The sequence below is a fragment of the Sitodiplosis mosellana genome, unplaced genomic scaffold (assembly GCF_009176505.1).
Source record: "Sitodiplosis mosellana isolate CC-2019 unplaced genomic scaffold, AAFC_SMos_1.0 Smas_scaffold_6197, whole genome shotgun sequence".
Classification (NCBI taxonomy): Eukaryota; Metazoa; Arthropoda; class Insecta; order Diptera; family Cecidomyiidae; genus Sitodiplosis; species Sitodiplosis mosellana.
This window is the reverse complement of record NW_022601438.1, coordinates 6991028-7006840: the sequence shown is the minus strand read 5'-3', so window position 1 is coordinate 7006840 and position 15813 is coordinate 6991028. Positions and strand designations below refer to the sequence as shown.

The 15813-nt window shown below is 39.4% G+C and overlaps 1 protein-coding gene across 4 annotated transcripts; it reads left to right on the top strand.

Annotated features, from left to right (window-relative positions):
* LOC129577209 (mucin-2) lies at window positions 1–15813 on the top strand. Of its 4 annotated transcripts, none has more exons than XM_055463847.1 (8): window positions 1–4002; window positions 8055–8570; window positions 8826–8963; window positions 9028–9152; window positions 9247–11889; window positions 11969–14413; window positions 14590–14896; window positions 15074–15813. In XM_055463847.1, exons 2-8 carry the CDS (start codon window positions 8227–8229, stop codon window positions 15306–15308), a joined length of 6237 nt encoding a protein of 2078 aa, XP_055319822.1. In that variant the 5' UTR covers window positions 1–4002; window positions 8055–8226; the 3' UTR covers window positions 15309–15813. The 4 variants fall into 4 exon arrangements, with proteins under 4 accessions (XP_055319822.1, XP_055319824.1, XP_055319823.1 ...); XM_055463849.1 differs by having other exon boundaries at window positions 975–1327; XM_055463848.1 differs by lacking the exon at window positions 1–4002 and adding an exon at window positions 4102–6438.

Below are 15813 nucleotides of genomic sequence, written 5' to 3'. Positions count from 1 at the left end.
AGTCGATGTCTGCCTACCCAAGAAAAGAGGCACCATTTAGAAAATTCATCGTACGTGTGCGTCATATTATTTTTGTTTTATCAGCGAACGACCAAATTCAATATATTCGAATAAGTCAGTCTTCTTTTAATTTTTTCGTTTTTCGGTTTTTCGGTTTTTTTGTTCGATTTGTGTTTTTCTTTTGCGTTCGGTTTTCAACAACAACAACAATAGAACAACAATCTGCCATTCGCTCCTGCTGATCCAAGAAAATGAACAGTGATGAAAAAAATAAATAAATGAAAATCAAATACAAAACGAATAATTCCAACCAAAAAAAATAGTTTCTCGTTTTTTTCTTTCTGAATTTTTGTGCCCGAATTGAAAGAAAGATAGTCAAGTGAGCGAGCGAGAGCGTATAAAGTGTATTTTCGTCGTGTGTGTTGAAATGAAATGAAATGAAAAAAAAAACGTACTGCACGAGTTTACTTTGTAAAAGCATTTTGTGAATAAATATACTCTTTTTTTGGGTAGAGAGTCCAAAAAAAATATTTTCTTCTCTCGATTTTAATTTAAAACAACAATACAGAGTGAGAGAGAACCGTACCAGCGAACAACACGTTCATCGACATTAACACCGAAGAAGAAGAGGAAACCAAAAAAAAAGAAAAGAAAATTTGATTTGGCAATTTTGCGTTTATTTTGGGTTGGGACCTCTTCGGTTGGTTTGATTTTGTTTGAATATTGCTGAACATATTCAGGAGATTTGAATTACCGACAACTCAAACCAAAATTATCGGTCACCATCTTCTTACCATAATTTTTTTTTGTATTTTTGAAATTCTCTCTCCGAAATTCTCTGTTGTGTACGTGTGTTGTCCAGCGTGTGTAGAAAAAAAACATTTTCGCGCGAAATTTTGTACAAAAACCAAAAAAAGATCCTTGTAAAAATGAAAGAAACCACAGCCACCAAGTAGCACAGACTCAACGCATGCTGATCGATTGAATTAGTGCCTGTAAAACACACAATAGAAAGCAAGTGAAACAAAATAAAAATACAAATCAAAACAATATTCCAGTTGATAAATTGATGTAATTGGAACAATATATAAATATATATATACCCAGTAACAAGAGTTTTTGTACGTGTAAACTTCCGAAATACAAGTTAATCAACTGAATTACCGGAACAGCAGAGAGAAAAAAACACTCAACCCAAGCAGAAGCAGCAGCAGCAACAACAACAGCAGAAGAAGAGAATTTAAAGCCGAAAATACACAGCAAAAACCGAGAAAGAATTGGAAAAGAAGTGAAAAAATTGTTACAAAAAGAATTTGTAAAAAAATATGTACGTAATCCATGCATTCCAATAAGGAATCAATGTATGAAAATTGACGATTGGGAAAATTTCGTACTTTTTTCTACTGAATTTTATTTTTCGTTCAGCGTTTGTAGCGCGGTGCGCCAAAGTGTATGTGTGTATTATTGTGCGAGTGTACGAATGATATGTGTGTTGATATTTGCAGTTATTTGATACACACAATTTTTCTATGGTGGTTGTTGCTCTGTTTATTATTATACTGTTTGTTTTTTTCGTTGGTTCATTCGATGTAATTTCTTGGTTACAACTTTCTTGTTCTGTTCGATGTTCGATTTCCATTCACATGTGTGAATCGGTTCAATTCTTAATTGGAAATTTAATAGTTCGAAAGTGGCCGAACACACTATAGCAAAACGAGTAGCAAGTAGTGTGACATACGACATATAATACCAGTCAACTAGCCAACTAACAAAAAAAAGTGTATGAACACACGGTAAGGTGATCATAAGAATGAAGTAATGCATGTGTATGTGTGCATCATGCATAATTCGTGTGTGTTGGCCATCATTCGGCGCGCATTCAGCAAATGTGTGTTTTAATTAAAACATGAGAAACGACGACAACAACAACAACAACCGAATCACACACAAAAAATATATACGCAAACGAGGTGTCACTTTGGTGGTGACATTGTATGCGTTTGGCTGGCCCAATGAGAAAGGGAGAAAGAGATAGCTAAAAAAAAGTGCAATATTTATCAATTATTATTATTGTTGGTCATAACAAACGAGAAAAAAAAACAATTGCCTGTGTCCAGAGATTATGCGACACAAACGATTTTATGCGTGCTTTCAATCGACGACGATGACGACGACGACAACGGAGAAGACGACGAATACGTCGACGACAATACCGAAAAAAAAAACAAATTACATGAATCAATCGCGCTTTCAATTTCAATGTAATCGAACGACGGATTCGCAATTATGCTACGGGAAATTGGAAATGGTTCAATCGCATATTTCAAAAGGAATACAATCCATCGCTCACGTAACATCCCCTTCATGGGCGAATGTCCTTCGAATCAGGATTTTACCATTTTATTTTTATTTAGCATGGACGAATAAACAAAATACTTGAACAAAAACCAACAAACAAACAAAATAAACAGCTTCAATAACGCGGCTTATGAAAAGAGATGGGCAACAAAAAAGTGTACAACTCTGAATTGTTTCAGAGATTTGTTTTTCCATACAAATCCTATTATAATTCATTTGTTCGATGTTATGAAAAATGATGAACATGTTTAAATTTGCACACTTGAAACTAATTGGACTCCAAAGCAGCAGCAGCAGCAGCAGTACAAACGATACCGAAAGGGCAATACGAATAATGAATGCTCATGTGTGTCTATGTCTATGCGTGTGAGTGAGTGAGCTTGTGTGTGTGTATGTGTTTATGTGCGGCTGGCACACCGAAGCTGGAAAATTGAAAATGATAAACAAATACGCCACAAAATAATAGGGAAATACATACAATATGCTTCTATGTATTCAATGTTGAATGCCGTCGTGTTTATGTACGGATATCATTGCTGTTGACTGTGAGTAAAAGATGGATGGAAAATTGACACCGAGCGTGCATTTAAGGAAACCTCGTCGTCACTCAAGATGTACGAAAAGTGAAAGAAAAAAAAAACAGCGAACTTCTTACAAGGAAGAAAATTTCAGTTGCGATAGTGATTTCTTAACTCTCGGTTAGGAGAGAGCCGAGTGAAGCAAGTTAGCAAGTTAGCTGAAAAAAAAGCTACGTTCTAAACCCAAAACAGCAAAATCTGTATGAAAATGGGCAGGCCAAATGAATTTGTCAAATTAAAAAATTTGACAACCGTATGAGTACACAACAGGGAAATGTGTGAAAAGGCTTTTGAAATTGACCCCATGTTTTTAACTTAAACACAATAATACAATCAGCGCGGGCAAAGAGAGTCCGAAAAAAGAGTTGAAACAAGCAAACACACAGAGAAGAAGAGAGAGGGGGAAAAAGACGATTGACAAAAGTAAGAAGAATGTTGTTGTTGCCTCGTACTGTGCTGCTCTGTTTCTGTTGCGTATATTAGAATGTCGTTTTGTATACAAAATAATTTTTATATTTAATATTAAAGTAATGTAATAACACACCACACGGCATGTGTATGTGAGTAACGACGACGACGACGACGACGACGACGACGACGACGACGACGACGACGACGACGATTAAGAGTGTTGGGGAGCGCTGGGCACTGAGCGCGCGGTAAATGTTTTTAGTTGGTGGCATTTCACTATTGCACAGGCAAAAGCATGCACGCACACAACTATGAATTCATCATGTCTCGTTCTATCTCACTCACGTTTCGCCAGTCAGCCAGTTGAGGCACTTATGTTACTACTCTTCTATATTGCTCATGTACACACCATAAAAGCAAACCGAGCGATGTAAACACATACGAACGTGAGCTTGCTCGCGCGCACATATACACATACGCACCCATACATTTGCAACCATATGCGCGACTGAATGCTTCGTTCATTCGTTCATCAAGAGAAATGAGCAAGTATTTATTGTTACTCAAATGAGGCGAGAAGAAGAGAAGAAGAAGAAGAGAAAAAAAACTGTATACAAAATAAATCGAGCGCAGTATTGGTATTTATTTCTGTGTGGTATGTTTTACTTTATTTCTCTCATATAATGATTTCTCACTTTCTCAGCTAACGCACTGTGTGTACCAGCAACAGGAACACACTCTGGGCTTTCCACTTAGTACACAATCATAAACATTTTTTTTTATTTTTGCGTTGCGTTCAATTTGATGATCAATAGCTTATGAGTATGTTTGTCGGTGTGTATTGAACGAATGGAACGGAATGAAAATTATATGGGCTAAAAATCTGTCGCCTTCGTTGTTGTTGTTGCTGTTTATGATGAATAGATGACAGTCCCAAGGATGTATGTGTGTTGTTGGGTGCCAATGCATTAATTACTTCATCTAATGCGTTCCCATTAATGTCTCTATCTCTATCTCTCTTTCTTTTATCAATTGAAATGATTCCAGATGTACTGGATAATCCGTTATTCGTTCCAATCCGGAGCCTGTTTTGCACTTACGCACACCCCCACCGACGATTTTACGCTTGCCGTCACCGTCACCGTCGTCGTCGTCGTAGCCGTTGTTGTTATTGTTGTTGTTGTATTTGAATGGCTTCTTTCCAACGGAACCATATAGATTGCTTTCGCTCGATGAACATCGTTCTTTGATCCAAAAGTGTTGTGGCGCTATTTTAGCAGGCATGCACTTCATCTGAAGTGCACATGCCAAAAGTCCATGAGCATTCATTGGGCTATTGTTTTTTTTTCCTCTTTGCTATAGTCGTCGTCGTCTATTTCTTATCATTTCTGCCTTCGGCAACGAACGACAATGCAAATTGCGATGCAAACATATTGTACGCCACAGAGACAATAACCAACATTTTTCTATGCTTTCGTTCTTTCAATCGCTTTTTATTTCCGAGGCACAAGAAGAAAACCATTAGTGAAAAAACGCAAGCCGAAAGAGAAGCCAGAGAAAAAAAAAATGTGGCTTTTAAGTAGCGAACAAGCCAAAATGTGTTAGCATTTCTTCACAGGCCGATACTCTCACTTTTCCCATCGCACATATACCGACATTCTCTGTGCGATGTTCGCCTCTTTTCGGCGAAGATTATCCATACACCGAAATGGAAAAATAATAGTGTACAAAATGTTTTAAACATTCGGAAGATACCGAGCTATAGAAGACACTCGATTCGGGCCGACTCGATTCGACTCGACTCTCCTCTCTTTTGCAAAGTGTTCCATCCGACATATAGGTACATCGTGCATATACAGAGAATAGAGAGAGATGGATCAAACATTGAGTGAGATTGAGACGAGGAAAAAGCGCGCGCGTTAAGTAGAAAAGTCAATGTGTGCATGAATGTGTCCCCCCGCGTGTATTTTATGCACACATCTCTCGATGCTACGATGTGTGTACAAGAGAGAGAGAGAGAGAGAGAGACAGAGAGAGAGAGAGTAGTGAGTCAGTGTTTGTCTCCCGTGTGTATGTGCATGTTTGCACAACGAAACGATGTACGTGAGAATGAATGAGTGAATGTTTCGCTGTCTCTGTCTGTGTTGCATTTGATCGTACTGTTTCGTGTGTGCGCAACTTCGTGTGTCCGATATATATATATATATCTATATATATATGTATGATTCAAATACATTTGTACTGGTACCGTTTGTTCACATCAATTCCGAGCCATCATCATCATATCAATTGACTCATTCTCTCTATATGAGTGCAAGAGAAGAGTAGAGAAGAGAACAAAAAACAATAAAAGATGAAAAACGCCACACACAAACGTAGCGCGCTCAATTCGTTTTTATTTTTCGGTATGGATGATTAGAGAAGGAGAAAAGAGCTCACCGAATTTTCACAGAAGCGACGACGACGACGAAGATTTTTCACAAAATCGTATTGCATAGCATATAGACAGTGAAACAGAGAAATATACCATAATATCTCTATATATCTAATATTTTGGTGTTTTCATACACACGGTGTGTGTTGCTGGTGTTGTTGGCATTTTTTTTCCACTTAGTTCTTTCTTCCTTGGCTGTGTGTCGCGCGCGTTCTCGTGCTGTATTTGTGTCTATACTCTTATTATTATTTGGAGGGTTTTTCTTCCACAACATAATATTTGGAAGAAAAAAAAAACAAACCGAGTGGTTCTGTTTATGCGAATCGCGAAAAAGTGAGAAATGAAAATTTTGTGTGTGTTTTCATATTTTTGTTCATTCGTTTATTGTCGACAATTGTCTGTGTATTGAAGCCACGGTTCACTTTTTCATATTGTTGGATAATTTTCGATTGGCTTGAGATCTTTCATGTGCTGTGAGTCTGTGTTTTATATAAAACAAAACGTCGTTTGAACACTGTACATCGATGCATACGGTGAGAAAATTTTGTTCGCACCGAGCAAAAGAAAATGAAAGAACAAAAAAAAAACAAGAAATAAAACGAAATATCAACTTTGAAGAAGAAACAAATGTAGCGTAAAACAAATGAAATAAAATATGTGGGTTTTTGTTGTTATATTATTATTATGATTGTAAATATCGCGCTCAGAGAATCACTCACTGTGGCTCACGGAGCGATTGGTTGGTGCTTTTTGTTTTTACTTATTATTGTATTTCGATGATCGGTGCTAATGTGCGAAAATTCTAATTCCGTGTGTTTCATTTCCATGCCAACCCAAAAGCAATTTGCGGCCAACGCTGTAAAGTACAAACGCCGAAAATCGGTAATTGCGCGCAAAAAGTGACTGCATGTGCTACTGTGATTCGGTTTTTTTTGGTCGACGTCGTCGTCATCGTCATCGCTATCGTCTTCGTAGACGATGTCGACGATGCGATTGTTGTTGTTGTTGTTTGTTGTTCGGTTATCCAGTTGACAGTCCATTAAATTTGGATGCACACTCAGAACCGTGTGTGTGTGTTTGGCTCCATTGCAAAAGCTGTGCACAAGTGAAAGGAACACTTAGAGATGAAAATCATATGTGAATGTTTGTTTATATTTCGCATCATCATCAACATCAACAACAATGTTGTGTGAGAGAAGCACACATTAGAACCTTTCGTTTCGCTCTCTTTCACTCGCTAAACACCTCTGCTACTATTGCTTCTTCTTATTTTTCTACTCTTTTAATTCGGAGCAATGTGCACTGGCTGCTTGGGTGTGATTCAATATTTGCCTCAAACAAACGGGAAACGATGATGCGTATTCCGATAAAATATACACAAAAGACGCGCAATCACATAATACACACCTAGATGCAAAGTGAAATTATTGACACACGGTCAAATGTGATTAAGTTCATGCATTTGTTTGATTACACAGCCATATATCAAGAAAATTTCATGTTTCAATCTACCCATGAAATTGGATTCAATCACATAATCAGAATTTATCATGGTTCATTTATGGATTTAATTGAAAAGACTGGAAATTGGCCGACGGTTAAGAAAGCTTATATTGGAATGTCAAGAATTAGTCGTCGATATGTGTCGTATGAAAGATGAATAAAAAACAGTGAGTGAGTGAGCGGGATTGAGGGGAAGAGAAAAAGAATGGGAGTGAGTGAACATGAGTGACTGACCAATGATGACCACACCATGCTGGATTTGATTGATTTTCAACAAAACGCTTTATTAAATCTATCAATCAATTTAATTAGAATGAACCAACAACAACAACAACAGCAACAAAAGTGAATGCATGCACAAAACTGACGTTGCAGTCGGTGTTTCGTTTTGCATGTATGTGTATTGCTTGCGTATTGGCACACGTACGTAATGCTGCAAAAAAGGATGCGATGGAAATGAATATTGACAAAAGTATTGGTCATTTTTATTGATCGATATATTCATATTATGAACCACTTCATATGGGGCCAATTTATGTATTTGCTTTAATTAAAATTCAAAATTCGTGTATTTCAAACTCACCTTTTTTTTTTCGTTTCAAATGGTTGGAATGAATGTTTTTAGATTCTATATCGTGTGGAATGTACGATGTCAAGTGTTTTTCTATGTTTTATTCATGTCATTGAGAAATATCGAAAACAAAAAACTTAATTTCTCTAACGAATTTTCGGTTTTTTTGTTTTGTTCTATTCCAAACGCACATATACAGTTGCACAGCCGCCGATGTAGATCAATTCTGGAGTAACAGAGTAGAGGTTAATTCAATTTTGGACGTCGTCGATTATTTTCTATTCTTTCCCACATGAAACAAAAACCAAAAATCAAACACCGAAAGAAAGTTAAAACAAAATCAATTTGTGTACAGTCAAATCCAATGAAATATGTCGCCGACGATAAGTACATCCAAGAAAGCGGCCAAATCAACTGGCCGACAAACGAACAATTCATTGTCTTCGCTCACCGGACAAATACATATTGAACATCCAGCATCAGCAACAACAGCAAAATCGAATGATTCCAAATCACAAACAAATAGTAACGCTTCCAGCGGTAAAACAACCACTACCACCAGCAGCAGCAGCAGCAACAACAGTAATGAGTCAAAGAAATCGACTAAAGGGCCGAATAGTAATAATAATAAAAACAATGCCAAAACGGAGAAAAAAAGCGGGGCACGCAATTCAACGACGACCGCCGCCACACACAAAGCATCATCTAGTTCAGTGTAAGTGTGTCTTCTTTTTTCTTCTCTCTCTCTCTCTCTCTCTCTCTCTCTCTCTCTCTCTCTCTCTCTCTTTTTCTCTCTCTCTCTTTCTCTCTCTTTAACTCTCTTTGTATCAACACACAATGAGCGGTGCCAATAAAAGTGTTTTGTCCATTTCGATTCGAATTCAACGACTCGAATTCCTTTTTTGACTGTTGTTTGTTTATTTTCATTTCTGATCGTTTTTTTCTGTTCGTTTGTTTGTTTCGTTTGCAGTTTAACGGAAACGGAAGAAGTTTTACAAATAGGAATGCATAAAGTGCTGGAACACGTGAAAAATCACAAAGATGCGTGGCCATTCATGGATCCGGTTGAAGAGGATATTGCGCCACGGTATTATTCGATAATTCGAAGGTAAATTTTGTCTAGCTTCATTGTATATTTGGCATCGATTAATCTGGTTTTTTTTGGACAACAGGCCGATGGATCTGCAGCAAATGGACGAACGATTAGAAAGCGGTCAATACATGACATTCACCGATTTTCGCAATGATTTTAAGCTTATAGTCAATAATTGCCGTTTATACAATGGACAAAATAATGGTGAGCCTATGGTTCTTTATCATTTTCTTCTGCTAACGCTATAATAAGACCGAATTTGGCTAAACCATAAATATGTTTTCTTTTCGTCATGCAGAATATACGGAAATGGTGAATAATTTGCAGCATGCATTCGAAAAAGCCACCAAAAAGTATTTCGACCAAAATTCATCGGATGAAGATGGTGATCTGGAGTATCCGGATTTGAAGACGAACGTCTTTCGTGAAAAGAACAACAGCACGAAAAATACAATAACGCCGAAAATTAAAGAGATTATCGGAACAAAGGGTTTGCCAATGAAATCGAAAAAAGCATCGGCAAATGACAAGTCAACAACCGAAGAGAAACCGGCTGAAAAAGCGACAGAGAAACCAAGTGAGAAAGTCACCGAAAAACGAGGCAGAAAACGAAAGCAAAAGTTTAAGGACAAACGAAAAGCAGACAAAGCGGTCAGCAGCGATGATGAGGCGGATTTAGTGGCGGAAGACGATGAAAATGACGACGACCTGTTGAACGAGGAAGAGGTGGTGCCAGCGAAAAAAGCCAAAAAGGAAAAGGTGGAAAAGGTGGAAAAAGTCGAAAAAGTTGAGAAGGTTGAGAAGGTTGAGAAAGTTGAAAAGGGAAAAGAGCCAAAAAAAGCAAAGAGGTCGATGGATAAGAAATCGTCGGCTAAGATAGACTCAAGTCCAACGGTAGCAGTGAGGCGGAAGAGTGGTCGCAAAGAGGTGGAACAATCACCACCGTCACCGTCACCGTCGCCGTCACCGTCACCGTCACCGATTGATGATGAATCTGATGTGGAATTGGAGCAGGTCACCAAGAAAAAGAAAGCAAAGCACACGGTCGAATCAACGGCGTCACCGGAAAAGGATAAATCGAAGACCGCTAAAAAGGAACTGAAAAAATCCAAATCGAACAAAAAACGAAAGTCATCTGAAGTGACGGCAACGGTAGCGACGACGACGGCAGCGACGAAGACGACGACGACGACGACGAAGACGACGAAAACAGCAGCAGCAGCAACAACAGTAACAGCAACAGCAACAGTAACAGCACCCTCAATGGATGTGGACGATGAGGAGGAATTGATGGAAGAGAGCCCAAAAAAAGGGAAAAACAGTGCAAAGGAAAAGAAACCAGAGAAAAAAACCAACAAGAAAAATTCGATAAAATCAAAGCAAAACGACAAAAAAGCAGCAACCACAGCAACCGCGGGTAAGAGTAAGAACAACAACAACAACAACAATAAGAAGAAAGCGAAGGCGGCCAAAGGCAAAGCCGCACCAGCACGCGATGAATCCCGATCGAGGTCGTCGTCAGTGTCGTCGAATGCATCATCATTGTCCAATTCACCGATGCGATTCACCGTTGATTTACATGAAAAATATTCAAAAAGTGCCTCAAACACATCCGTCAATAAAATTGATAGTGTGGAATCATCAAAAAACAAAAGCAGCCGTGCTCGTAGTCCGAGCCCATCAATGTCGCTCTATTCATCGGAGAATTCGAACAGTGTCAAGGATAAATTCGATTTGATCAAAGAGCGACGCAGCCGGGCATCGAATAGCGATGACAAATGGAAGCAAATTGTGAAAAATGTGGAGAAAATCAAGGACAAAACGTCAACATCGTCGACCGATGGGCCCAAAGTACAAGAAAAAAATCAAAAACTCAAAGAAACTATCGAAAAGCTGAAGCAGAAAAATAAACAAAGTAAAAAGCTATTGAATAAACTGTCCGACGCAAAATCCACGTCGAGCGTTAGCAAAGCGGAGGCAAAAAGTTCGTTTGATTTGCTAAAGGAATCAAAACCACCCAAAGCAAAAGCCAAATCAAAAGATGCGGCGGCCGAACAGCCGGATACAAGCACCACGACGGAAACTAGCAGTAAGAAATCGCCCAATAAAAAAGCGAAAGAGAAACCGGGAAAAGGTCAGAAAAAAGGCAAGCACGCGAACAAAACGCCAAATATGGAAGCGCTTGAATTGGAAACGGAACAAACGCTAAAAGACATAAATCGTTGGCTTGAGCACACACCACGGTTTCCCGAATTCAATTCGGCTAGCAATTCACCCACACGTTTTAATAGTTTGCTGTATGATTTCGATACGGTCACATCAAAGCTTGATCCGGCCGATTTTCGTCGACCATTGCCCATTACAGCAAATGATTCCACCTCAACTGCAACCACATTCACAAGTGCCAAGGATCAACATAAAACCAATGCAATCACATCCACAAAGCCGGCTACAACACCAACAAAAACCTCAGCCACAGCAGCAGCAGCAGTAACCACGACAACACCATCATCAACAGCCATCGATGATAGCGTTTTAACGGCAAAGGAAAATAAGCCGGCACCAAAGCAAACGATCCAATTGACAGGTATTCCACCGCCGCCGGGACCCCACAAACGTGATAAAGAGCCAAAGAGAAAAACTCTAAAAGAGAAAATCAGCGCAATGATTCCAAAGCGAAAAGACATTCATCGAACCATCGAACGAATGCAACCGGGCAAAACGAAAGGCAATCTCATCGGTACGATTCACAGTGCGTCCAAGCCAGAGGATGTATCGATATTGGGCACATCAAATTCCAATAAACTCAAAGACGCAAAAAATTCATTAGTTCAGGAAACTGATGACACTGGACCAAAACTAAGCCTCGGCACGGTTCTCAATACGACTGGCTTCGGTTTGATTCAACAGCACAATTTCGCTGATAATGAAAATACCAAAGGTACACACATTTAAATCACTTGTTCTCTTGTTTTTATTAAATTGCAATATTTTTCTTCGGCCTTCTTTTTCCCATTTAGATGACGACTTATTGTGTGATTCCGTATCGAAAGATGCGTGTTCCGATGATATGGAATTGGAGGAGATAGTGACATCGACCGAACAAATGGCCAGAGAAAAAGAGCGCAAAGAAAAAGAGGAGAAAGAAAAGGCGGAAAAAACACAATCGCCGGGTGATAAATCGGCTACGCCAAATTTGAATGCGTGGCTCAAGGCATTTGGAGTGCCGAAAAAGCAGAAAAAATCCGAAGAAGAAGAATCGAAAAAGTTGGACAAAAGCAGCAAAGAATCACCACAGAATTCGAATCCACACAGCGCCAATTCACCGAGCATCTCAAACGAACCAATTACGTTGCCTGCGGCTCGAACGCGTAAGGCCAGTACGGGAAGTACAATATCGGAACGTTCTTCGTACAGTCAAGATCCCGATAGCCCACGAATCGGAATTGACGAGCGCATTTGTGGTTCATATCCGGCTCCATATCCATCACCATTGGGTACATCACCCATTATGACATCGCCAAAAGACGACACACAAACACAAACCGAACCCACATCACCGTATTCATCGATGAATGGATCGATGCGTGTCGGTTTCTATCAGGATACTACCACAAAGAGTAGCCCGGAAAAGAGTTGTAGCCCACGCGAACAATCGTCTGCTTCACCGTACTCGAATTATGCACAACATTTGTATGTGTCGACAACGACATCGGGCAGTTCGAATTCGTACGGCAACATGTCGTACACATCGCCGGTGAAAGTGAATCAAAATGCACCGTTGGGCTTCAACAATAAGAAGCAACCATCGTATTTTGATCAATACAAACAGCCAAAATCTCAAGATTCCGATTACAATTCGTCGGTCGGATCGAATCCAGCATCGCCTTATCAGAGCCAACATTCACCTTATCAATCTGAAAACTCCCCATATCAACAGTCACAGACATCGCCTTATGCGCAACAGCCCAATTCGATACAATCGAATGTGTCGTCGCCTTATCAAAACCAGCAATCTCCATATCAGGATACTAGTATGCAGCAACAGCATTCGCCATACAATCAAAACAGCGCCGGTCAAGATGTGCACGCTCAGCAGCACATAACAAGTATGCCGAAAACATCACCGCAGCCCATTCAGCCGGTGCCACAGCACATAAATCCATCGATGAACACCGTATCACCACCCACACACCAGCAGCAGCAGCAGCAGCAACAGGTGCAGGTGCAACAGCCACTTGAGAACAAAACCGTACCAAATTCAATGCAGCAGTATGGCCTTCAAGCGTATTCAAGTCACTATCCAAACCTTGCCGATCCACCGGCACCAAGTGTGATCAACAGTAGCAGCTCATTGCATGACAAACCAAAACCGGACGATGAACAGCGTGACATTCTAAATTTAGACTATGCAAAACACAACGCGGCAGCAACTAAGTCGAGTCTCAATAACAAACCAACAGATCTCTCACACATCGATCCGCTGAATAAACCTCAGCAGCATGGATACGAGCACAGTATGTTCGAGCCGATGGGTTTCAATAAAAACTACGACATTTCGTCGACAAAAGCGATCGAAATGTTCAATCGGGCGGCCACCATGAGCTTTTCGAAATCATTTCCGACGCCATTGTCGGCGGTCGGTAGTAAAAATGAAAATACGACACCGAGCGGTCTATTGAACACATACCAACCACCGTCGATGCATTCAAACTATTCGCTCTATTCACTCGATAACAAATCAGCAACGCATATCGGTTACAATCCACATGAGAATGACGGCCAAACCAATCAACCGCAATCAATGGTAGTGCATCAGGATAAACACATGTCCGATCCATCACTTGGCCGGCACGGTTTGTATGGCACCATTGATCGAATTGATACCATGTCTTCAATGTCAACGTCAACAATTCCAAATGATAATCGAATGAAACCGAGCGAATTGAACGTACCGACCATTCCACATCGTTACGATGTACCATCTTACGATCCAAATATGCGCATTCATTCATTGGTCGATGATAATTTGAACGGTGGCAATTGCTATTATCCACCGAAAGATCCAAGTACCGCACAAAGTCTTTACGGGAAAAATGTGCTTCCACCGTCACAAACATCTCCATCAAGTCTAAATCCATACAAATTACCGTCGGCTACCGTACAACCACCACCACAACCGCAACCGCAACCCGTTGAAACGAAACCGAAGCGAACGCGTAAAAAGAAAAACGCCGAACCGGCACCGGTTCCCGTGCAAACGCAACCAATTCCACCACCACAAGCGCCTGTGATCAACAATCATCAAATGATGCAACAGCATAATTTAGGCTGGAACACCATTGACACAAGCAACAGCCATCCGAACGCATCAAATCAAATACCACCACAGCAAAGCCAAACACATCCATCACTTCTCAATCAGCAACATTCACAGCACCCATTGCAAGCACCACCCACACAAGGTGCGTTTGGAGAGAAAAATATTATGACAACTCGTTCTTTTGAATAAAATCGTGATTTTTCTTTTTCGTCTTCTTCCTTTCGACCTTTTTTTTCTCGAATTTATCGTTAACTGCCACTAAATTTACTACCAATAAACTGCCACGATTAACCATCATTGTTTGCTATTGAATTTCAGGTTTTCAATCGTATGCTGGTCTTAAGCCATCTGTTCAAACGGGTCTGGTAAAAAATACACCACCGCCCGAAGCAACACCGATCTCGCTCAAAACGAACAGCATCGTTCCGGGCAGTGCATTCAATTTTGGACCGACGAGCAGTGGCTCACTGGCGCTCGGTGGCATTTATGGCGAAAATACTCCATACTTAGATGAGTACCGTGCCTCAGCTAATCCATATTATCTGCCGCCACAGACACATCGAACGACGGCGCAGCCCGAACAAAACACCGATAATACTGGCGTTCCATCGGCTGCTGGATCAGCGTAAGTGAAAAGGATTTAAAAAAAAATCGAGAAGAAAACAAAAAAGTTTAATTTTTTTTTTTTTTTTTTAATTGAAAAAAAAAAGTACAAAATGCAATGAAACATTATTTTAAACTAAATTTTACTTTAAAAAAAAATTACAAATTAAATGAAACAAAAAAATATTGTGATTTCCAGGGGTTATGTGGCTGCAACGCGTGGAGCAACATCACCAGCACCAACATATCATCAATTTTTACCGCATCATCCGTACACAAATTCCCAAATTTATCAACAATATCTACGCACAGAGGAGTATCGTCAGCGTATGATGTTTGCGAATCAAGGTTTGTTGCCACACAGTGCACCAACTGGTTATCCACAGCCCAGCTATCATCCGGCACTTGGCATGCATAAGCCATATGGATGGTAATAAAAAAATTCGACAAAAAATCAAATTCATACTCTCACACCCACACAAATACACATTTTCACAAAAGGTATTGTTAAAATAGCTAACACTAAAACAACAACATTTACAAAAAAAAATAGTGAAGAACAACAACAACAAAACATACAAATAGCCATACATCATGGTTTCAATAAATGTAAAAAAAAACACACAATTGGAATAATAATAATCGTAGAACTTAAATGACAATGAAGTAAAATATATATTTAAATATATATTATATATAACACAAGTCTCCCGACCAAGAAAAACTAAATATTATTGCAACTGATAAAAAAATGAAATGAAAGAAAGAAAAAAGGAAATTATGTTAAAAACACAACATAGAATTTAGTTTAGATTAATTGAGATGTGGAACAATATTTCCATAAAAAAAAGAGGAGGAACAAGAAAAAAAATACAAACAATTTCGGAGAAAAATCAATTTAGTGATTAGAGAGAATAAAAAAAAAACCACATAAACAAA